The 25688-nt window shown below is 30.8% G+C and overlaps 4 protein-coding genes and 2 pseudogenes across 6 annotated transcripts, besides 2 other annotated features; 2 read left to right on the top strand and 4 right to left on the bottom strand.

Annotated features, from left to right (window-relative positions):
* Positions 1–5669: part of a mobile genetic element that runs on past the window's edge.
* TVAGG3_0991070 lies at positions 171–2657 on the bottom strand (annotated as a pseudogene). Its single transcript has one exon. A coding segment is annotated over exon 1 (2487 nt).
* Positions 3679–3921, bottom strand: TVAGG3_0991060 (serine threonine-protein phosphatase family; the record flags this gene model as incomplete). The annotated part of the gene is made up of 1 exon (XM_051254153.1): positions 3679–3921. One exon carries the CDS (start codon positions 3919–3921, stop codon positions 3679–3681), a length of 243 nt encoding a protein of 80 aa, XP_051079727.1.
* A 40-nt stretch (positions 5670–5709) lies between the features above and the next one.
* Positions 5710–7331, bottom strand: TVAGG3_0991040 (uncharacterized protein; the record flags this gene model as incomplete). Its single annotated transcript, XM_051254152.1, has 1 exon — positions 5846–6355. A coding segment is annotated over one exon (510 nt), but the record flags the coding sequence as incomplete, so codon positions are not given.
* Positions 7332–9195: 1864 nt separating this feature from the next.
* Positions 9196–10070: a mobile genetic element.
* A 2205-nt stretch (positions 10071–12275) lies between these two features.
* Positions 12276–14578, top strand: TVAGG3_0991020 (Listeria-Bacteroides repeat domain (List Bact rpt) family; the record flags this gene model as incomplete). The annotated part of the gene is made up of 1 exon (XM_001297646.2): positions 12284–14479. One exon carries the CDS (start codon positions 12284–12286, stop codon positions 14477–14479), a length of 2196 nt encoding a protein of 731 aa, XP_001297647.1.
* A 1660-nt stretch (positions 14579–16238) lies between these two features.
* Positions 16239–16713, bottom strand: TVAGG3_0991010 (annotated as a pseudogene). The gene has a single exon. A coding segment is annotated over exon 1 (475 nt).
* Positions 16714–23025: 6312 nt separating this feature from the next.
* Positions 23026–24717, top strand: TVAGG3_0991000 (uncharacterized protein; the record flags this gene model as incomplete). The annotated part of the gene is made up of 1 exon (XM_051254151.1): positions 23121–24467. The coding sequence occupies one exon, from the start codon at positions 23121–23123 to the stop codon at positions 24465–24467; it is 1347 nt and encodes a 448-aa protein (XP_051079725.1).
* Between the last annotated feature and the right edge of the window lie 971 nt (positions 24718–25688).

Below are 25688 nucleotides of genomic sequence, written 5' to 3'. Positions count from 1 at the left end.
AGTTTGGTTTGTTTTCAACTGGTTGTTTAGGTTTTTTAAGTCGGTCTAAAACTTCCTGAGGTATAGGAAGAACTTGACAAACACGTGGTGTAACTGCTGGAAGCCGACAAATCCATCTTGAACCCATTTGTCTCAATGCTGTATTGTTCATTTCATCTCAGTAAAAAATTTTACATTCCCCAAGTTTGAGGTGGTTGCGGTTGGTTATTGTTTACCCACTGTTGTGCATGGTTATATCCTCTGTTAAAGAATCTTTCACCTTGGTCCATATAGTGTCCTGCTTGGTTATAGTAGTCATTTGCTTTGTTATAATAGTTTCCTGCTTGTCTTCCTACATTGTCCATCCATCCTTGAACTTTTCCTCTTGTTTCAGGATTTGGAATAAGATTGCTGCATCTCGTGCTACATCCCAACCTTTCTGTACAGTTTGTATAATAGGTTGTGCTTTCTCTTTAAGTATACCTAATGTACTCAAAATCTTCTTTCCAATTCCAAATGCACCTCTGGCTATTGTTCCAACTGCGGGCAAAAATCTGGATGCAACTCCTGCTAATGCGCCAAATAAACCCATTTCTTATAGGGTAAAAAATGACGAATCCAAACAAGGACCCCTATGTTTCTAAGGCAACAAAGAAAGCACTCATGTAAAAATCTTTAGTTCAACACCAAATGCTTGGTTTATGGATATCTTGGAAAACATTCCGAGAGTTAGAACAGATGGACCTCCATACTGGTTAATATTTGTCGTCAAAACACAAGATACTGTGAAGCCATACCATTATGGTCCAAAAATATTTTAGATGTGAAAAACTGCTTTGACAATATTCGTTGACAAATACCATCCAACAAAACTGACATCTGACTGTGAAAGTTCTTTCAAATCAGATGATGTAAAAAAACTATCTGCGTTCAAAAAATGTAAACCAATATTTCATTGTCGACCAAAAACCATTCTGCTCTTGGTGTCATTGACGGTTGTATAAAAATGTTAAGAGACTTAAACCAACCACAAGGTGGTGAAGCAAATGAAAATGTCATATGACGACAAATATAGACACTTCTCCATGGCAAAGATGAGACAAGTTTAAATATTTACAATAACCGTAAACAAAAAGGTTTGGGAAACCACTCCCCGAAGAAATGAAAAACAACCCTGACTTAGAGAAAGACTATATATTTAATAATTTAGTCAAAAGAGACAAACAAGAAAGAATCGGGCTTCAAACTTCAGAAAAGGTGACAAAGTAAAAATAGAAATACCTAAACGCGACCATATGAAAATACTATTGACTATGACAACAATGGAACTCGACAGGTACTCACATTCGTGTTCGTAAAAATAGAAGAAAGTATACAAAGAGAATATTATGAAGTTTTTAGGCAAACATGGCAAAATGTACACACTGCAAGCAGAAGATAAAACTACTATTGTCAGACCTCGTTTCAAACTTGTCAAAGTTCAAGGTGGTATACTTTCAAAGACAGTTCCTAACAAATATAAGACAACTCCTGACGAATATGCTAAAGAAGTTGAAAATGACGACTAAGCATTTCTATACCATGCGTAAAACTGTCATGTAAGGTGGCATATAATCTTACTTTGTCCCGTTGTTTGCGTATATCCTGAAACGCGATGTGTATGGTTTCCATCTCCCTGAGTGTTACCCAGAAACAATTTATAGCAAACTGAACGTCGTCTTTAACATCATATCCTTACCTTTTTTCATTGCTGACCAATCCCAAAATTTATGCTTATGCCAACCTGCTTGAGATGTACTTAAATCTATTGTAGTGACTGTGTGCAGGTAAATTTTCACCTGAAATCGTTTTACTTCCACCTGTTTCCTTTGAAGAGTTTGCACAATACAAAAACCTGTCGACTATATTGAGTCCAAGTTTCCTAAAACCCAGAACTGTTTTCTGGTCTGGTAGAGTTCATGACGTATAAATAGAACTATAGGATATAATGTTTGATTATTTCTGTCTTTAATGTTTGAAGCTCTGTTTTGTCTGCTTTCTTGTCATATAAAATCTTGAGCAGTGAATTTAATATTATATTCATCCTTCATGACATAAACATCTTTACATCTAATGTTCTCATCGTCGTTATGTCGTCATCCGATGTTAAACCTTGTGGAAAGTTAGGAGTTTACAATATATGCATCCCACCAGTTTCTTCAACCGTTCCTTCAATACTTTCTATAGCAACAGTTGTGAAGAAATCATGTGTATGGTTTCTTGTCTGCTTTTCTTTTCAAGGCTAACGTTTAAGTCTGTTATTTCAGAAGATGTATGTGTATGTCCAACGGCACTTTTACTGTTTAAGGTTTCTTGTAAGTCTGTTATTTCAGATATAGAATGTATATGAGTCTTTTAGAATATTCGTTTTCAGCTCTTGTCACTTCACTTGACATTTTATTGTCAACATATGTTTTGTCTGCTAGTTCAGGATGAGTATGTTCTTTTGTTGCATAAGCATTGTTAGCTCTTTCTTCTTCTTTTGCTATTGCATCGTCTACATATTCTTTGTCAGCTTTGTTGTCAATATCTGCTTTCAAAAGAAGTTCATTTATAGGTTTCTCGTTTAAAGTTCCTTTTGTTGGATTTATACAGACAGTATGGTTCTTATTGTCTTGAAACAGAAACTCATCTGTCATTGGGTTTAATGTCAGTTTTAAGTTTCCTTCTTTCAATGACTCAGATATCTTAGAATAGTTTGAAAAGTTTGTTGTGTTCTTATTTAGAGCTTGCATAATGAGTTGTCGGTTGTGTTGTATTTCTCTCATGGAAGCAATATCTTTCGACATTTTTATTCTAGATAAAATATGCTTCCAATAGAAAAAGAAAATTCAAGAGTTGCTACAACTAAACCATTAGATGAACTTTTTACTAATGTAGGTCAAAAGTTTGAGACAGAGACCGTAAAGCATGAAGGCTATCGTTTTGACTACCCGTTAAGATGGTTAAGAGACCCATCCGTCACAAAAGCTATTGGCTTTCGTAGAATGAAGTTCATTTCAGAAGCCATACATGGTTTCCCATTTACGGTCGGTTTTGAAGTTCGATACTATAACAAAGAAAAACGTATGCATGAGAAATTTGAACAGGGAAAACTTTTACAAGTTAGTTTGCTTGTAAACTTAGAAACAACTCTTCAAGCTTTTCAAGAAAAAATAAACGACATCTATATCGAATATGCAAACCAGTATAACATTGACGAAGGAGAGTACCATCTCGATATTATTTATGACAGGAAAAATGCAACTGTTAAAATCAATAAAATAGAAGACCTTGGAGAAAACGTTTATATTTCTACAAAATATAACAACTTGGCATGGTATAGATTTATGAGGATGTTAAATCAGCCTGCAGAATATCCAGTACACCCAGACTTTTATGAAGTCGAAAACCCTAATGGAACATATGAAAATGTTTTCGACCAAGATGCTATTATTGTTCATGCTTCATTTTCTGGCGCCCAAAACTCTTTCTTATGCTTGGCAAATGACTTTTACGAAAAACCTACAAAGTTATACGAACCACCAAGTGGAAGTATTTCAGACTTTCAAGTATGGTTTACTACAGATGGAAGAAAAAGAATAATTCCATTATACCACGCATTTTACTTAGAACTTAGTTTCATATACAACTACTATCGAACGGTAAAAATATAATTTTTTAATACGGTTGAGGTGTTGGATTTGGTTGCCAACTAGACTGTGGTGCAGGTTCAGGCTGTTGTATAACAGGAGCTTGTTCTTCTGGTTCAGGGTCTTTAGGTATAATACCAACAAACTGACCTACTCTTTTACCAATATTTTTGACTCCGTTCCAAATTCCTTTTCCTACGGTTTTTATTCCATTCCATATACCTCTTCCAACATTTCGAAAGAAGTTTCCAATACTACTGAAGAAACCCATTTTACTATATGTAAAAATCTAATGTCCGCCTAGTCTCTTACGTTTCCTGTTGAGTTCCATAGCATTCTTTAACTGGAGCTCATACATTCTGTTTCTCCTCTGGTAGAAAACATATTCTGGGTCAACTCCTGTGTTCGCGTCATCTGCATAAAGTTGTTTATATCCCACTTCAGGGTTTGTATAAAACTCTTTCCATCTCATATTTGCATACCATGGTGGCAAACCTAACGCAGCGTCATTTGACATGGCAGTTTGCATTTGTACATCTGTTGGCACTTGACCATAGTTTGCCATTGCAGTTTGTATTCTAACTTCATTTGGAATATTCTCTGGGTTTGGTTGTCCAGGTTGCTGTGCATTCGCTAAGTTCTGTGCGTCCATTTAATATTAGATAAAAATATCTCTTACGAGTACATATACTGAACATTTGCAGGCATTGGTTCATCTTCATATTCTCTGTACTTTTCTGCCACGTCAAATAAATAAATGACACAATGGAAAAAACCTAAAACAAGTAGTCCTATTTCAAACCACATTTACTTACTAATAAAATTTCTTTATTGTGACACTTTCTCCAGTTTATAGGACCTCTCTCATATTCTATCTTGTCATATATAAACTCATAGTCATGTATGTCCTCTAACCATCTCATAACGGTTTCCAAACCACTTTTATCGGATGTAAAGTAAAAGCATGGATGGTTATGTATAACGTCTAAAGTTTCTAAAGAGTCTCTCAAAGTCCAGTCTACTTGGTATTGAAAATCCCATGTGTTATAGAACGGCGGGTCCACTATAAAGAAAACATTTTCCTTGTCTTTATATTTTTCATACAACTCTGTCCAATGACATCTCACAAACTCTATACCCTCAATATATTTTTCTATGTCCTCTTTGAAAACATTTGTATAGTTAAGATATAAAACTTTTGACATAAGTGTTTCAATGTCATGAACTCTTATAGAACCACTATATAATAGTCTAGCAGATATACTATCCCAGTCTATATATTCTGCTTTTTTCAAAACCTCTCTCACAATATTTTTCTTATCTAATGGTATACGTTCCATCTTACCTATAGGTATCTTTTCTTTTAACTCTTTCAATATATTGTTTGTGTCTGGAATATGTTTGAGACGGTCCATATAGTTGTCGAAGTCATTGCATATAATCTTTGAGTCTGGGAATATTATATGACATAAATGGGATATATAGAAACTTCCACCGAACAAATCTCCAAATGTTAGACCATTCGGTAGTTTCTTAAGTTCTCTCAATATAATATCTTTACATCTACTCTTATTTCCAAAGAACGGTAACGGTGGTTTTGTAAAATTCATTTATATATAATAATAAAAATGTTTTTACTCGAAAAGTGACAGAAAAGTGACAAAACATTTACGATGAAGAAGTCTTGACAAAGCATATACGAAGAAGTCATGAAAATTCAAGAGGTTAGAAAAGAGGTTAGAAAAGAGGTTAGATCTAACCTTCTACCCTAAACATTATTTTTTGGTCCTTTACACTCATTACGAAGAAGTCTTGACAAAACATTTACGAAGAAGTCTTGACAAAGGATGAAAACATATATAATTTGTGAAAAGCGACACAAAAAGTATCACCGGCTGGTCGGCTGGGGTTCGGTCCTCCGAATAAAAAACTTCATTTATACTAAACATCTTCAGGGCTAGAAGGCACGAAGTGCCTGGAAGCCCCACTCCCTTTTTTTTTTTTTTTTTTTTTTTTTTTAAATTTAAGGAAACTCTTTTATATTTCAATGTTGTATGCCGAAATCTTTAGATAATACGTATGATCGTAAATAGGCGACAATTCTCAGACAGAAAAAAATGAAAACGGAGCTCGTCGTTACCTTAACATTTCTGAAATAGATTAGATGCAATTAAAAGAATAACAAACATAACAATTTACTTAGAGTATTTAATAACTTCTCCATTGAGATTAATAACCTCTCTTTGAAGCGCATCTATTTCTTCTTGTAATGCATTTCCGCAGTATTTTTCATATGATACAGGCGCAGATGTAAAACTTGAACACCTTGAAACAGATTCATTATCATTCATTATAAAATCTGTAGAATCCTTTTGGTTATTCAATGCAGAGACAATATACTTAACAACTTCTTGCGGGCTTGCTCGATCATCTAATTGCAAAGCATATTTTAGATCATGAAAAGCTTTGATAATCATTTCTGATTCTCCAGTATAAGAAGAATCGGAAGTTAATCTTGAGTTTTCATTTTCAAGGCGCTTTATCTTATTGATTGCGTTTGCCAAGCTGCATTGGAGATTCTTGTATTCCTCATCATTAGAAATATTCTTCTTTTTGGCTTTATTTTCAATAATCAACAGTTTACGTTGGAGTTCATCAATTTTATCAATATACACTTGCTTTGTAGTTTTGCTCTCATTAACACATCTTGTTAAAGCTTTCCTTTCTCTTCTAAGCCGTATGTTTTCTTCTTCCTTTTGCAATAATTCTTGTTCTAAGTTTTTAATTTGATTTTGATTTGATTCGTTGTTTTTGAGCTTACTTATCAAATCATCACGTTCCTTAATTGTAGTATCGAGTTTAGATTTAATACTTTGCAATTCATTCTTCATACTGGCTATTTCTTGAACTAATGATTCATTTTTTCTTTTGATCTCATAATAATCATTCATTTTTGAATATTGTTGGGACTTAATCTGCATGGACAATTGCTCTACTTCATTTTTCTTTTGCATAACCAGAGATTTGATTGTTTCAGCATCTTCATTATGGATTTTCCTTAATTCGAGTAATTCAAATTCAGTATTGGCTGCATTTTCAATTTTAGCTTGCATTTCTGCAATTTCTAAAGAGTGCTGGGCTTGACATTCTTCATATTGGCTTTGTATGTCTAAGAGTTTTTGTCTTAATTTACGATTGCGGTGCAACAAACGTTTTTTATTGGAGAATAAACCATTTTTCACGGCATTATCAATAACATTAATGGTATCATCAAGACTTTTGATTTCAATTCCAGTTATTGATGATAATTTGGAGAAAAATTCGTTAAGTTGAGTATAGCTAGAAATGCATGTAGAAGTTAACTTTTCATTAGTAGATCTTTCCTGGATCAACACTTTTCTTATTGAAAAATTGAGATTTAGCTCTGCCTTGAACAATTTGAATAAATCTTGAAGCCGATGAAATATTTCAGTATTCGAGTCCCTTTTATTGATATTTGATATATAGAAATCAATCAACTTTGCTTGATTTAATATCTCATTTTGAAAATTTGTTATTTGTTCTGCAGTATCTTGAACTGTGGATGTTCCAATCGTTGTATATGATGGAATAGAGTCATTTTGCTTATTATCTGATAAATATGAATATGACTCATAAGAATACTCCATATTTCTAAACGTGCTTCATTTTTTTACATGCTTATCAAGGCGTGGATTTTGCGAATTAGCACAACAATTTATGCTAACATTTAAGAAGTGATATCACGTCATCAACTTGGTGCTATTCTTGAACACAAGTTCGCTTATTATATCTTTCATCTAAAATCGTCACAAAATTTAAAGTCTCAAAGACAGAGTTTATAAAATGATACACACTGATGATTAATTCTGTGAAAATTATTAGAAATTCAAATATTTTTAAATATTTTTTTCTTTGAACAACATATAATATCAATATAAAGTATTTTATTCAAGTTATTCAATGCTTGGTATAAAAACTACTATCTTTTGCATTAAATATAATTTGCTGAGTAATTGCAAAATTACCCAGATTTTCCTTACTTTTACCACTCCCCATGTAATTTCTGGGGAAAACGATAATTCATTTTTTTTATGGATGAATAGATCGTTTTCCTAGAAAGGACCTCATATCTCTGGCTAAAAAGAGTGTCAGATCCTAAATAGGTTATTGATCTAGTGTACAAATCCAATAAAAAGCCTATTTTTTTGGCTTTTTTGGTGCTCATTTTTTCGAAGATCTACATGAATATGGGGAAACCATCGGATTTTTTTGGTTAACCCACATCTTCATGTAGTCTGGACTATCTTTCCTCGAAGGACCTCTTTACGGGTGTAAAAACTCATAAAGTTCTCAAAAGATTCATTCTCGATCTCCATGCTGAAAGAATTTACAATAAAAAAGAGATCTACGCATCAAACTACAGCCATAAATGAACTGAACTCCTAAAGCTCAGCTCTTAGTTTATCAAAAACGTCGAAATCCTTCTCATTGCAATCAAATTTTCTCAATAACTCATAAGAAAAATCGAATTTTGATTAAGCCGATGTTATAGGTATCACAAATACTACAAACTTGAGCAATATCGAAATTGCCAGCAAAAGTTTGAAATTGCATTGCTCATATTTGTTTTGTAAACTAAAAATCTGCTTATATTATTCATTAATTTTTATATATTATTCATATACTTTAATAAAAAAATACTATTTCACCTTAAAAATGAATTTCATAAGTCAATATTATTTTTTTGAAAATGTATCAATTTTCGATTAAAACAACATGAGAATAAAATTTATGCAAAATTATTTTAAAAAATGGTTTTAAAAATTTACAATTGATTAAGAATAAGATTGCAAGAAGTTTTGAAGTTTAATTTTAAGAAAAAAAATTCGGATATTATTCATGGATCTAAGTAATCTGATATTTGAGTATCGGCACTATGCATAAAACATATATTTATAGTTTTTTTGGATTTTTATGATTTTAAATAGATTCAAATTTGGCAATCCAATAGATTTTTAAAAAATAGGTAAATAAAAATAGATTACATATGCAGCAGATTTAGAACATGAAACAAATCTTATAGTGACCCAAAAAAAATTCATGATCCAAAAAAGAAAAAAATTGGCTAAATGGGAATCAAACCTTGGCATAATGAATCGATATATCGCATATTTCCACTACACTACACCGGCAGTTCGAAAAATACCCTTGGTGGTTCTATTTAATAGCTATTCCCAACGATAGGCGGTGTCCCCAGCTTTAAAGGGGTGGTAAAAGTAAGGAAAATCTGGGTATATTCGAAGATTCATGGATATATCTTATTCTAAAATGGATTCAATTATTCAACTTGTCATGGAAAAACATCTCCCTTATTATGTAAGGAAAAGATTGATTTAATATTTTTTTGAGGATTTTATGGATTGAAGCTATAATTTGTAATTAAATGGCAACCATCTACCAAGTAAATAAGAATCATTTTCATGATTTCTATGTCGTGAATAGGAATTCAAAGAAAGGTTTAAGAGTGCGCCCGGGAGGATCATGTAAACTTCAGAATTTAGAACCTTAATTTTTAAGCAATAACTTGGTACCTAAATAGGTAGGAAAACTCTAAAAATATCAAAAAATACAACTTGGCTCCATAATAATCCTGTCATGGTGGCTGTTTGTATCCCCTAGTATTTTCCTCTTGAATCTCTTTTTCTGTCGAAATTAAATTCAAATCTCAGAAGTAGAAGTGAATAATCGACTTATTACTGCTATTATACGAATAAATAAATTCATTATATTATTTTTATTTACATAATATCTGTTTGAAGTCCATAATTCTATAAATTTTTCTTCAAAAACATTACAATCTTGATAGTTTTGATACTGTTTAATAGGTTTTTGGCACCTTATTTAGTATTTACTACGTATAGAGTCGATCTGAACTTAATTTTCAGAAATTTAAAATATTTATTATAAGTAAAATCTGATTTGAAATTTATGTTTAACTACTCATATCTTGCATTATCCTGAGTAGCTTTTGTAAAAATTCATCAAAAAAGATGTTAACGTGCTTTAATTTTTATTTTTTAAAATAATGAATATTATTATATAACTAGCATATTTACAAATTTTAGTGCTTTCAAAAATTTAATCCTCCTCCTCTCAAATAAACGTACATCCGGGTGGCCTGTTTTTTGCAAAAAATAAAATTTCATTTTTTATGCTTAAAAAGTCAGAATTTTTATTTGCTTCTGGGATATATGATGGCTATATCAGATGCCCATTCTTTTTGATACTCAACATTAAACATAAAACTTAGCCGTTAAGGCTCTTCTGAAAATATTTTTTTTTCCGAAAAATTTTCGAAAAAAATCAAAAAAATTAAAAATCCCCGAATCTGCATGGATTAGGGTTGTTAGATTCCCGACGATAGGTGTCTTGGAAGATTTGCCTGGTGTCATCGTAGTGTCTTTAATTCAAAAATTTTATTTTGGAGTTAGTTTTATTGATTTTTCAATAAAAAACATTTCTAAAACAAGAAAATAAAACGATAAAATATTTATATTTTATATAAGGATCTTATATATTTAAAATAAATATCATTTGATTTTTTTCATTGGTGTCTGTCAAACCATAATACACTATTCAAAAATTCAATGTGTCTTGCGGTTTCAAAAGACACCTTCAAATTGAACGATAGCACAGACACTATTGAATTTTACCCATTTTATTTAGTTTTTACCCTTTTTATTTTTAAGAATTAATGACTGAAACAGCCGTTTTGCTATGACCTCAATCACTTTTATTTATTATTTTAAATATTATTTAATTTTATTATTTGAATAGGCCAACTTATATTTGAGAAGCTCAATTTGAGACCACTTAATACATTGAAATATCATAAATATTGAAATATTAAAAAGTGTATTTCAAAATATTGAAATTATAAAAATTTATAATACTGAAATTGAGACAAATTAATAAATTCAATGTGTTTTTTTTGAAATAACTCTCAAATATTATTTTTTTGTTTATTTAATGATTAATAAATATGATTGCTTTAGTCAATCATAAAAACTAATTTAAGTTTAAAATAATGAAAGGATAATTTGATTGTTTTTTAAAATACAATTATTTTTGATGATTAGCAAGAATCTTTGAAAAGAATATAATCTAGGTTCTATTTTTGTAAAATTTATCCAAATCATATATTACATAAATTACGATTAAAACGATGAAAGAACCAAAAAGTGTGTTTTGTGTTTTGTTGTTGCGTGTTGGATGCGGGATCCTGTTATTTCCGAAAGCCACAAAAAATTTGGAAATTTAATTTCCGAAATCGAAATTATATTAATGTTTTTAATATTCTTATATCAAAAGGATTAAAGTTCATTAAGAGAAAAACAATTCTTCTTCTTCAATCTATTGGCGCATTTATTTCTACACGCCAATAAGGAAGGGAAAATTATAAGACACCATGGTGTCTTCAAAACGCTAATTTTTGATATTTTTAACAACCCTGCCAGGGATTTTAAAAAATTCTTTTTAGTAAAACTTAAGGATATTGTATCAGATATATTGGTATGGGCAAATTCAATTTTAAGCCAATATTCATCGAGATATTAAGTTAACGAAGCTTTCAAAATTGAAAGGGTAATCCTCCTCCTCTCAAATAAACGACCATGCGGGTGCACCCTTAAGCAAGAATAATTAATTCATTAATTAGCGCGTAACCATTGAATATTTAAGAAGAATTAATAACGTTTTCGGCAAAATTAGTAATTCCAATTCTGAACTCCAGCCAAATAGTGGTTAGTATGATTTAAGATGTAAAAGAAACTCAGCAACCCATTTATATATATAATTTTAAATAATAATTTCATTTCGCCGATGGCATCAATAAAATTAAGAGTTGAGTTTGAGATCAATCTTATTCTGTATAACTATATAAAATCATCAATTAATGGAGTTACTTGAACAAGCCATTGGCTTGAAATTTCCATTGAATGTTACAATTGTGATGATAAATATGCAACTCTTATAATTTTCATCGAACATGTATTCCGATATTATAACATGAATTCGAATTCAGCAAAATTTTTTAGTGTAAAATTATTGAATATGTAAATAAGAGTTTCAATAACATACCAGAAATAAAATTGTAAACGCAGTTATTGCAAGATTTTCTTAAATTTTTTCGTTGTTTGATACATATTGAAATATTTCAAAAATCGGTCAAAATTGTCAAAATTTTCACTTCAAATTTTATATCAATTCAACAATTTTGCTATACTGATATAGATACATACATATGAAAATAAAATGTGATTCAAAAATATTCAATACATTAAAATTTTTGGAAAAAAAAGTAAACAAATCATATTAGCTATAACAAGCTGCTATTTATTTTCTATTTTGTACTAAATAATGAGTATCGTAAATAACCTTTACAACTAAAGTTTTGATTTATTCATGCATATTTTGATTGATATGACATATTATCTGATGTCTTTTTATTTTACTAAATTGAGACAACTGTTTTTTTTTGTTCTGAAAATATTAATAAGTTTTCATAGAAACCGCCACCGATCGAATAAATAAAAATAATTTCATTTTTATCAATGATTAATCTTTTCTTGTTTACACAAAAAGTAAAATCAGCAGATAATCTTTCATGGGTTTACGTCGATTATCCGACTTGGAATCAATGGCGTTCCGATTTTGATATTCGCTATGTTATTGATAACCGTTACTACTTTCCAACATCATACGCGAACTACGGTTGGTGGCCAGCTTTCAAAGTTGATAATGGAAATTTAGTTTATATTCTCGGAATAAATAACGGTGAAGCGTCTTCAAATAATGTTTATGTTAAAACCAAATTATCTTATCCATTTTGTTCTAATTACATCCTTGTCCAATGGATTGTTACCAACCAGGATAAAGAACCACACTATGTTTCCTTAGCTTCCCATACTGATGTACAGATCATATTTAATGATAGAGCCAGAGTTGATTGGTATGGTGGCAACCGTGGTTTAACAATGACACAAGATAACAAATATCTTGAGCTCCATAACACAAAGCTTACTCTTTTGGCACGTGATGGTTACGGTGTTACAAATGTTGATGACTTTTGGTTTGGTCCATGGTACCGTTTTAACCAACATTATTGGGAGAACAAAACAGATACAGAACCTCTTATAAACAGAGACTCTGCTTTCTCTATTGGCTGGCACAAGCGCGCAATTTATCCAAATCAGACTTTGACATTCGGTGTTCTCCTTGGTGTTGGCGATAACTTAAAGAGCCCACCAATCATCAACGTTACAACCAACTTCCAGCAGAACTACAATCCAAACTCTAAGGTCAATGTAACTGTCATAGTTCAAGATTACGATGCTGGTGAAACAATAACACTCTATTGCAACTTCCCGAATGGTATAACAAAATATCACAATAAATCACTAACAAGTTGGAAAGCTGGATCACATGGCTTAAATGAGTCTTACTCATTTGAAGTTACACTTGGAACCACCGTTTCCTCCTATCCATTGACAGTTTGGGCTAACGATGGCTTGTATAAATCAAACGTCTTCACAAAGCAACTTCTTGTTAACCAGGCTCCAAAGTTGACAATCACCAACACAATTGCTTCCACATATTACACAGGTGGTACAGTTGATGTTCAAGGCAAGCTTTGGGATGATACATATGCTGTCATTTCCTATCAATTCGATAATGACTTTGCTTTCTCTGTCAACTCTCAAATCGACTGCTACAACGTCGAAGTTCCATTCCGTAAGACATTCCCTCTTAGACAGAAAGTTCTTAGCTATGGTTCTCACGTTCTTCACATCTGGGCTACTGATGAGTTCCGTGTCAAGTCAACACAATACGACTTCCCATTCACTTATGTCCAGCTTCATGCTCCAGAGATCATGCTTACAACAGATTTCAATGACAGTGTTCACTACAACAATAAAATCTTTGTTTCAGGTCAGTTCAGAGATCTCGATGTTGGCGATACATTGACACTCAGTGTTAAGTATCCAACAGATGATCCAACAGCTCCATTCAATCCATTCTACACAGTAACATCTCAGGGCGAATGGGTTAAATTCGATTTCGAATACACAATTCCACATCTTGATGCTGGCAACCATTCGCTTATTTTCGTAGTTGTTGATCAGCGTGGCTCCAACTCTCGAGATGCAATATTCACATTCACAAATGTCAAGTATCCAAATCCATCTCCAGTTCCATCCCCATCTCCAATTCCAACACCTATTGATACCAAGCCTCCATCTGGACACTACATTGATTCCAATGAAACAACGACATATGTTCCAACATATACTTCTGATTCTAATGGTGATCCAACAATCACATATGTACCATCTAACACATCATTCTACTTCATCACTCAATCCAAACCACCGCCAAAGAGAACACCAGACTTGACACCAACACCAACACCATCTGCATCTGAAGCTCAATGGGCTAACGCAGGCTCTGGAGTAGCATCTAATTCTAACTCTAAACAGAATAAGAAGAAATTAATCCCAATCATCGCTGGTGCAGCTGCTGCTGTCGGTGTTGCTGCAATCGTCGCTGCTGCTGTTCTCATTCATGAAGCAAAAATCAAGGCAAAGGAGTTCGATCCAGAGGATCCAGATCTTTTCAATGGTCCAGATGGCGATGCAGCTCAGGAGAATGATAACCCACTCTACAACGAGGATGCTCAGGACGATCCATTCGCCGATGAATTCGACGAAGAAGCTCCAAATGATGGAAATAACATGCTTCCTCAGTAAGTCTTAAACAGATCATTTGACATTGTAATTATTATTTCTTTTTACCTTCCATTATTTAATTTAATTATAAATTTTCATTGCCTTTTGGCTTTTATATAATTTGATTTTTATTTTTTTTCTTTGAGATCTGATATTCCCATATCTTTTCCTATTTGATTTATGATTTATTTCAAGGGATATTATTTTCACGAGTATCAAATATCGATGATCAAAGTTAATACTTATCCTTTTCTATCTATTTACATGCATTGCTCAATATATAAACAGATAGATATTTAAGTATTAATAGAAATTTGATCTAATGATCCAGAAAATTATGAGGCAATATATATATATGTACAACTGCATTATTAAAGGGCCATATGGATGAATATTAATCGTTGAAACAAGTTTAGCTTAGATATGATGGTTTGAGGTGAATAATTACAAACATAATTGAATAAAATATGAGTAATTACAAACATAATGACAATTGCTATGATGTATTCTCGATAAATATGTAGTAGTGTATTAATGTTTTGCATATTATGCTCTAATATCAAATATCCACTTAAAGATATGAGCTCTCAATTTTCGACCCCCAATATACGTTTATTTTAGTTTCGGCATATTAACATGAAGCAAGAGCCAAACCCTTAAAGACGTGTCCTCTAGTTTTGCCAACTCTTTCATATATTGTAACTATTTTCAGGAAAAAACGCAAATTCAAAATTAGAAATTCACATTTAATCGAGTATAGTATTTAATTACTATCTTTCGTACACGGACCAAGCAACAACTCAAGGTGCATGCTCATTACAGACAAAATCCCCTCTAGTGCACTTAAATTGGGTGAGTTAGCACCAAACAAGCCATAAGTTAAAGATCTGAACTTGCTCCAGACAATGTATCACTTTAGTTATGAATGCGCCAGAAATCCGTCCCAAACTCATACATTTCTACGCTAATCACGATAATAAATATACTATTTTGTACTTTTTACAATAAATCTCTCTTTGTTACACTACAAAATCAATGTGCATTTCGTTGCACCAGTTTTGAATCTTGTTAAATAAGGATTTTTGTTACTTTCATGATACAGTCCCATTTAGTAAACGGATTATTTACAAAATAAAAATAAAAAATATATTTTTTATTTACGATTTTTTTATATTTGGATTTTTAAGGCATAATTTAGAAAATATTAATAATTTAATCGATTTGATATTAAGAAAGACATTTAAAATTCATAAAAGATCCAAATAATTTCATATCCAAAGTTATTAATATTTGAAGATTTGAGGAAAGAAAAGGAGAAATATTGCATATGAAATGTTTTCAAAAAATACATCAGAAATTGTAAAAGAATTTTAATAATTAATAAGATTTGGATGGGTTAAAATTTGTGATGAAACCACCAGATGCTAACTCACGCCACACATACACAGAAGCATTCTATCACGCAACCACCCGATGCTAACTCACGCCACACATACACAGAAGCATTCTATCACGAATCCACCCAATTTGACATTAATTTTTTTAATCTTATTTTCATTACTATATGCAACCAACCAATTTGACATTAATTTTTATTAATATATTTTTCATTACTATATGCAACCACCCAATTTGACATTAATATTCATAAATATATTTATCAAACTTATATGCACCCAACGAATTTTCAAATTCCTATCAACCACTTCTTTATTTTTATATTTTACAATTCTTTTATATACAAATTTAATACAAAGTTTTTATTCACTCATCATCTCTACTTCTTTATTATCTTCAATCTCATTCTAGCAGCTCTCGCATCTTTTACTTCCTTCATTAATTCAGGCAAGTATTTTTCCAACCAAATTTCTGGTTTATTTTGTAATGCAGATTCATAATTTTTTGATTGTTTTTCCAGAGAATTGATTAAATCTTTGGCATCTTGGAACGTTTCAAGATTATAAAGCAGTTTTACGACTAAAACTGCTTTATTTTTATCGTCAATATCAATAAATTCTGCGTATTTTGATATTTCGATCGGCAAACTCTTTTCTTTGTGATCCACGTGTTCATCCTGATCACCTACATTTTTATCGATTGGGAATTCTATGATTTCACCTACGTTTTCTCCTATTTTCATAACATGTATGCCTGCAGAGGGAACATGACTCTTATTCATAAAGAAATCCTTGCAATATTTACAAGGATTCTTATCAGTATTAATATCATTATAGGAGAATCCGCAATGTATGCATTTTTCGTTTAACAAGTCATTCTTCTCGCGTTTTTGCTTATTAATGGGATCAATTGATTCATTAATCCTAATGATAGTATCATTCAGAATGAATTTGATGAAAGTAGAAAAGTTTCTTGCTTTTTTTGCAAGTTCGTTAATGTGTCTATGCTTACCCTCTGCACTATTATTAGTGCTTATAGGTGGAATGCGGTGGTATGCTGCTAAATGCTCTTGATCTTTATATATCTGCTTCCATTTTTCCAGCTGCTCATCTGATATATTCTTTGTAGCATACATTTTCTGAACCGATGGATCAAAACATTTGTAATTGTCCTCAAAATCTTGGGCCGATTTTGATAATAATACTATCAGAGCAAAAACATGTAGTAAAGTATTATTGCCCATGGTTCCGAGATAGTGCCTAATACAGATATAATTTTGGAAATGATTCGTATTCAAAAATTTTAAAACTCCAGTACCTAAATCGCTCATCCATTTGATTCTTGAAAAGTGCTCCATAATGTTTAATGATTTAAATTCAATATTCATGGCTGTAAGCCACCGTTGATAAGCAGCGGATGATTCGCTGCGCCCTATGTATATCCCTAGAGGGTAACCTCGCATATAGTAATTACCACGAGGAAAAATAAATATATATTTCGGCCATGAAAAAGTAGCATCTAAGTGAATTAAATTACACTCCAACGCCAAATTTCCTGATTCGCTTGGAATATATATAAGAAATTCTATAGGATTTCCATTGACGAATAAACTATCACTTCTTATCGTTGTGCTATAATTTACATAAAATTTCCCGGGATATGAAGTTAAGATATCACCAATCTCATTATCATGCTTTATTTTTTCCTGTATTTCATCTTGCAGAGGATGTCCTGGGAGATCAACTTTCGTTATTTGAATGTACCATTTTAACCTCCCTGAAAACTCTTTGGGTAATTTTATGTTTTTCATGTTTTTTGGTACAGTAATCATCCACAACGTATCTGATACTTTTGAATATTCAAAGGATACGATTTTGTCATACAATGTGATCTTAAAGTAATAATAATTATCTGTAGAAATTTTTAAAGGGGAATAATCTTCGTTTTGAAGTAGAAAATAATTTAAGTTTACAGATCGATCAGAACTTATATTGGAAAGGCCCAAATGAATAAATGCTGGCATTTGTTCCAAAAACTTCAATGTTTGTTCATAAGTTAACACATTGATATGAATACCAGGGCTTATTAGAATTAATTGCATTGATTTGAGTTTTTCAATATCAGTATTTTTAGAGCATTCAAAACAAATATGGCAACCATCTATTGTAATTGGAGACCGATCAACTGGAATTTTTTCTATGGATTCATGAAATTGTTTGATCGCTGTAAATTTAATACCCATGATTTGTTCAAAATCTGCTTGAATTTTTTTGTCAGCTTTCAAACAAGCTTTTGCTAAAATTTCCAGAAGGTCATTGTTTTTTATTTGATTCAAAACATTAAAGTTCTTGTACATAAAATCATTATTTTGAATTAGGGCCTCATGGAAGATTAAATGAATCTTTAAACGAATAACTTTGCTTTCATTCAAATTCATTACTGATATAATATTATTTGTTGAAACAATCGAAGAGAGTAATGGATTTCTAAATGTAGAAAATAACTCTGAGATATTGTATGCAAAAGATAAAACATACTTGATTTGGTTTGTAAATTGATAAGTCTGCAAATTGAATTTATCATTCATTTTGAAAATTGTTTCGTTTGGGCTTGACATTATCAATGCTTTCATGATTGGTGTAACATTATCTATATTACACGAATTTAAAATATTAATTGATTCAAATTTAACTGCTAGTTCATAGAAAGAATATTTACTATTATCCAATATAGATCTGATACGTATTTGATAATATTCTTCACCATTTTGATTTGTTTGATCTGAAATTAAAACATTAATAAAATCTTCGATTGTTAAATCACACGATTTTCCTGAAAAAGCAAAAATATTCGAATATCTTTTATCGCCATTAATTATTGCTTGTATTAATGGTTTAGAAATTCCTGCTTTTGAGTATAATTCCTGGTCAAATGAAAAATTTTGTAAGAAACCTATAACCTGTGCATAAAATTTGGGGCGGGCAATTATAAATGCTTCTAAAAATTTAAGAATATATTGTTCCCCTAGACGATGGATTTTGATTTTAATTTGACTGAGATCTGTTTGCAAATATTTTTCACTTATAATCATATTTACCATTTCTGTAAAAGCTTCAGCGGATTTCTGAAATTTAGGTGTTGTTTCATATGTTTGAAGATACTTTACTTCATCGCTATTCGAGATAAAACGCTCTTTGAGTTCCTCCAAATAACAAATGATAGATTTATTTTCAAATCCAAATAATTTATGTCCAAAATTATATACATTCTTAATATTTCTGTTTAATTCTTTGATTTTTGAAACGATTTGTCCCCAAGGATATGATGGTGAATCTCCGACATATGCATTTGATAATGAATCCAAAACAGTGAATTTAGGTTTACCATCTTGATAAGTTATTTTATTTGTATACCATTCTTTTTGATAGGGTTTATTGGAAGAATAATATAAAATTTTTGAAATATACCCATCTGGATAAATTGTTGAATCAGAATTTACACTATTACATCTAATAGAACCCAACTGAATTAAAATCAAATCATCCGAAACATTTAATGGTAGATGAAGATGGTTTAGCATTAAAAAAATCACTTTTTAAAATTTCGGATTTTTAAGAGTATGTTGAAAATTAAACATACTCTTAATATATGTTAATAATTATCATTTGATAAAATTATTTAAATAGTAATCAAAATATTGTTATAAATATTAATGGAGTTGAAAAATTATGATCATAAAAGTAAGATGTTAGCATCTAGCCTCAGTAGATACTAAGTCATATCAGAATAGACACATATTCATCCTCAATTGACTCTTACTCATCTTCAATTGATTCTCACAAATAATCAATTGATCCTCACTACTGATCAATTGATTCTCACAAATAATCAATTGATTCGCATTAATTATCAATAGATTCTCACTAAGAATCAATTGATTCTCAGTCACCCTAAATTGATTCTCACTACTTATTAATTGATTCTTACTCATCCTTAATTGATTCTCGCTAAGAATCAAGTGATTCTCACTCTTCCTCAATTTCTTCTTAGTATTATTCAATTGATTCTCACTGATGTTCAGTTGAATCTCACTAATAATCAAATGATTCTCACTCATCCTCAATTGATTGTCACTTATTCACAATTTATTCTTAAACAACCTTAATTAACTCCCAGTATTCTTCAATTGATTCTCACTAATTATAATTTGATTCTCAGTCATCCTCAATTTATTCTAACTCAATAAGAATATGAATATGAAAATGGATTGGAATAGGTGATAATTAAAATATATTGATATGAATTTGTGAGAGTGTCTTTAATAAAGAAAAATTTTTCAAAGAACAATAATGTCAAATTGGGTGGGAGCATATAGTAATGAAATATTTATTGATAAATATTAATGTCATAATAATTGAGAGCATGTAGTAATGAAAAATTAATTGATAAATAATAATATTAAATAGGGTGATTGCATTGATCAATACATATATATGAATGAATTTCGATGTCAAACCGTCAGTCATATTGTTAGTCAAAACGTCAGTTATATTCTCATTCATACACTCACTCAAACCGTCAGTCATATTGTCACTCAAACTGTCAGCCAATTGTCAGCTAAACTCTAAGTCATATTCTAACTAAAGCCGTCACTCATATTGTCAGTCAAAACGTCAGTCATGTTGTCACTCAAACTATCAGTCTTATTCTCACTAAAACCATCAGTCATACACTCTCTTAAACTATGAGTCATATTGTCACCCAAACTCTCAGTCATATTCTAAATAAAACCGTAAGTCATAGAGGCTGTCAAACCGTCAGTCATATTGTCGGTCAAACCGTCAGTCATATTGTCAGTCAAACTGTCAGTCTTACTCTCAATAAAAAGCTAATTCATAGTGTCTGTCAAACCCCAGTCATATTGTCACTCAAACTGTCAGTAATATTCTAATTAAAGCCGTCAGTCATATTGTCAGTCAAACTGTAAGTCATACACTCACTCAAATCAACAATCATATTGTCACCCAAACTATCGGTCTTATTCTCACTAAAACCGTCAGTCTTATTCTCACCCAAACCGACAGTCATATATTCATTCAAATTAGCAGTCATATTGTCACTCAAACTGTCAGTCTTATTCTCACTAAAACCATCAGTCATACACTCTCTTAAACTATGAGTCATATTGTCACCCAAACTCTCAATCATATTCTAAATAAAACCGTAAGTCATAGAGGCTGTCAAACCGTCAGTCATATTGTTATCCAAACTATCAGTCTTATTCTCACTAAAACCGTAATTCATATTGTCACTTAAACCGTCAGTCATATTGTCATTAAAACGGTCAGTCATACACTCACTCAAATCAACAGTCATATTGTCACCCAAACTCTCAGTCATATTCTAAATAAAACCGTAAGTCATATTGTCAGTCAAACTATCAGTCTTATTCTCACTAAAACCATCAGTCATACACTCTCTTAAACTATGAGTCATATTGTCACCCAAACTCTCAATCATACACTCACTCAAATCAACAGTCATATTGTCAGTCAAACCGTCAGTTATATTGTCACTCAAACTGTCAGTCTTATTCTAACTAAAAAGCTAATTCATAGTGTGTGTCAACCCGTCAGTCATATTCTCAGTCATACTGTAGTTCATACTATCACCCAAACTGTTGTTCATACTGTCACTCAAACTCTAAGTCATATTGTCAGTCAAACTGTGAGTCATATTCTCTCTCAAACCTTGAGTTATACTGACAACAAACCCTCATTCAAAATGTCACTCAAACTGTCAGTTATATTCCTAGACACATTCAAACTTTCAGGCATATTGTCAGCCAGATACTCAGTTATAGAGTCACTTTTTTGTCATTAATGAATTCAGTTATAGATTCAAACATACATTCGGTCCAATATTGGATCATGCAGTTAATTCTACATTTTTTTAACTTGTAAGTCATTATTTATGAAAATATTTAAAATAGTGTAATTGCACAATGATGTGCAGTATTATCTTTAATATTAATATTGTAATATGATATTAGATTTTATCATATGAGATATTAATATTGATTTATGGATCACTGCACAATGATGTGCAGTATTATCTTTAATATTAATATTGTAATATGATATTAGATTTTATCATATGAGATATTAATATTGATTTATGGATCACTGCACAATGATGTGCAGTATTATCTTTAATATTAATATTGTAATATGCAATGTTATATTCTAATTTGAATGTTCCTTTTTAACCTCATGATTTCTTCTCACTGATCTGCCTTTTTATGCAGCATTTTGTATTTAATCTCTCTTATCCTTTAGATTCTCTATGCTTTCCATCTTTCTAAACCAGATTCCATTGTTAATTCTTAAATTAACACAAATCTTAAATTTCATATTAGTCATTGATCTGAAGTTATTGAAACATCTGACGTCTTTAGATTATCTTATCTAATATTAAAATGATTGATCTATTTACATTTTTAAAATAGTCCTAAAAAGTTTCAATATTTATAAAAGCATAATAAAATTAAATTTTTTAATATCATTTTGTAAATTATTCGTTTACTTTATGGCATAGTCTTGAAAAAGTATCAAAAAACATTATCTTAATGGTCTCTAAAGAGGTTAAGTAGCATACACACAGATATGCTAATGTGGTAAAAAGAGATTTATTGCAAAAAGTCCAAAATAGTATATTTATTATCAAGATTCGCGTGGAAACGTACGAGTTTGGGACGAATAACTAACATTCTTAAACATTTAGTAATACTCTGATAAGTACAAGTCCTTAGATGCGACATATGGCTTCTTTTGTTCTAACTTACCAAATTCAAGAACTCAAGTTGGCAGTAACTCTGTACTAAACATACTCTAAGAGCTTGTCATTATTCCGTGTATGACAAATCATACTTTAATGTTTTACTCGTTGAATAAAGAATGATTGATTTTGAAATCGAATGTTTTTGCTTAAATAGTTCCAGATTCTTGAACTAGGGACGGAATTAGAGGACACGTCTTTGCTGGTTAGTCGCGTGCTTGATGACAATATGCTACAATTATAATAAACGTACAAAAGGGACGAAAATTGAGAGCTTGTAACTTTCAACCTCAAATATCTTATTCAAATCATTGACATTTCAATTACATTCTAGTTGGTAAATTCATTGTTACAGAGAAATAGAGCTAATTAATTGTTTTCAGCTTTTTTTAAAAGAATCTAAAATTATAACGTAATTTTTTTTCAAATGGATAAAAAAATCGAAATTAAAGGTGATCAAATACAACAAGTTCAGAAACTTACAGTAGAAACAGAGTGTTTGGAGAATGAATTAATGAATATTAAGTCTTCTAGGACTCGTGCAAACCAAGTTATTCAAGAATTTAAGAAACAATTGCAATCTGTTGCTTTAGACGTTGATAGAAAGAAGGAATCACAAAACGACAGAATTAAATATCTTAATCATGCAATTGAAACAGCAGAAAAAGAAAAAGAGCGATTAAATTCGAAATTGAGACAACTTGAAATAGAAGTTGAGTCTCAAAAAGAAAAATATGAGTCTCAAGTCGAAGCAATGCAATACCAAGCTCATGAAATCGAAACAAATTTGAAATCAAAGATCCAAGTCGCTTTACACCAGCTTCGTGGTTTACGAGAGTTCCAAGAGCATAAGCACCAAATGGATGAACAGATGCGTAATATTTCACAACTTATTTCGAAAGAAAGAAAAGAAAGATTAGCAGAACAATCTGCCATTCATAAGAAGCTTCAAGCGCAAAGAGAATACTATGAGAAACAGCTCTCTCATGATTTAGCAGAAGCTGACTCATTTGCAACAGAGTTTCAAGATTTACACCTTGATTTGGCCACAACAAAGATTCTACACGAGACAGAAGCTAAAAGAGAAGCTCTGAAGGCTGATAACAATAATACACTTGAAGTCATTAAGAAAAACGATCAACTTCGCCATCAATTACAAGATCTTGAACAACAAAGGCGTCTTCTAACAGATACAGAAAAGAACTTAACAACACAGGCCGTAGATTTCAAATCAAAACTCAATGATACAGCTAAAAAGGTGGAAGAAGCCATAGAAACATCAAATCAAAAATTAGATGCTTTGAGGAACAGAATGAACAATAAAATTGCAGAACTAAATGAGCGCTTAACAAATGCTCAGCAAGAAAACGATAATCTTAAGCGCCAAGTGTCATTACAAGAAAAAAGTTTGAAGCATGCGGAATTTATTCGCGATGAAAAACTTAGAAAGCAACAAGAACTTATGTACGTAATGAACGAAGCCGCAATATTCATCTTAACAAGCCTAGAATTGCAAGAAAAAGGCCCTACAAAAGATGAACTCTCACAACACTCTTCCGGCTTAAATGCTGTAATCAGAAAACTGGCAAACATTTCCCAGGATATGTCTGGTATAGAGAAAAAGTCTGTAAAATCAGATAAAGACGAGAAAGCTGATAAAAAGATGTTATCAAGACAAAAAACATCAAATACTGCTTCGGCGTCCGAGAGCCAGAGAACTTATGGCCAAAAAGACAGCTCAACCCAAAAATTCGTGAAAACTCAGAAGAAGTAATAAATTTTTGTTTGTTAAAAATGTAATTAAAGATATTTGTTTATTTTAATCAACGATGGATTCTTTTACTATCATATTAAATTACAAACCATGGCAAAACATAAGAAATATTATTTTTTAAATTCAAGACAAATTAGCAGCTAAATACTTAAATATGTAATTTCAGATTACCTAGAACATATTTATAGCAAATATGAAGTACAACTCCTTTTCGTAAAACATGATAGAATAATTATACTATTAGGAGCCATGAGTATAATTTATGAACTCAATTACCGAAATAGATATAAGATTATTCTCAATAAATGCATAAAATCTAAGTTAGTTGGTGATATCAATCTTTAGTTCACTATTTTAAAAATTAATGAAAATAATAGATATTATTAGTACTAGTCGATCAATTGTTACTTTATTGAAACAATACAAACCGAAATGTTTTTGAATTGGTTTTTTATCAATTTAAAAATTGAGATATTTATTTGAAATTAAAATATATCATCAAATCATATATATAATTATAAAACTCATTTGGGATTTTTTTAATTGAAAATCGCATATTCAATTAAAAGAAACTATAATAAAATTTAATTTGTATAGAAAATCATGATGATAAAGGAAAGATCGATTTATAAATTAACGTGCAATAAGATTAATTAATTCAATTTAGTTGGTTTAAACTTTAAACACTTTCTTTATTTAGTAACACATCTCAAAGGATAATTTTCTCTTTTAATAATCTTTTGAAAAAATTGAATAAACGAAGAAATCGGAGTTATGAGATAGTAATAATAGTTATCTTTTATATGAGAGCAAAAACAAATTTGAACGTATAAAATATTTGAAAACCCTTTGAAAAAGATTGAATGAGAAATTTCAGAATTCAAATAATAACCTAAAAACGTGAAATGAATCATTTTAGACATAAGATGTACATTATAAATTACACGAAAATAACTTTTAATTGAGTTATATTAATGTTATCAGAAATACTATTTAAAACTTTCAAAATTTATATTCAAAATATGATCGATTTATCTCAAATCGATTTCTTCTTTTAAAGAATTTGATCAAGCATATTTTCCATTTAATTTGAAAAAAGAAATTCAAAACTTAATTCCTTTATCAAATTCTTCGATAATGATTATTGATAAATATACCATACCATAATAGTTCCAACTGAACAATTAATTTTATAAATAAAAATTGAATGTAGTTCGATTT

Source organism: Trichomonas vaginalis, chromosome I, assembly GCF_026262505.1.
Source record: "Trichomonas vaginalis G3 chromosome I, whole genome shotgun sequence".
In the NCBI taxonomy this organism is placed as follows: Eukaryota; Parabasalia; order Trichomonadida; family Trichomonadidae; genus Trichomonas; species Trichomonas vaginalis.
Note: the sequence above shows the minus strand (reverse complement) of the source record. Positions and strands in the feature narration are given on the sequence as shown.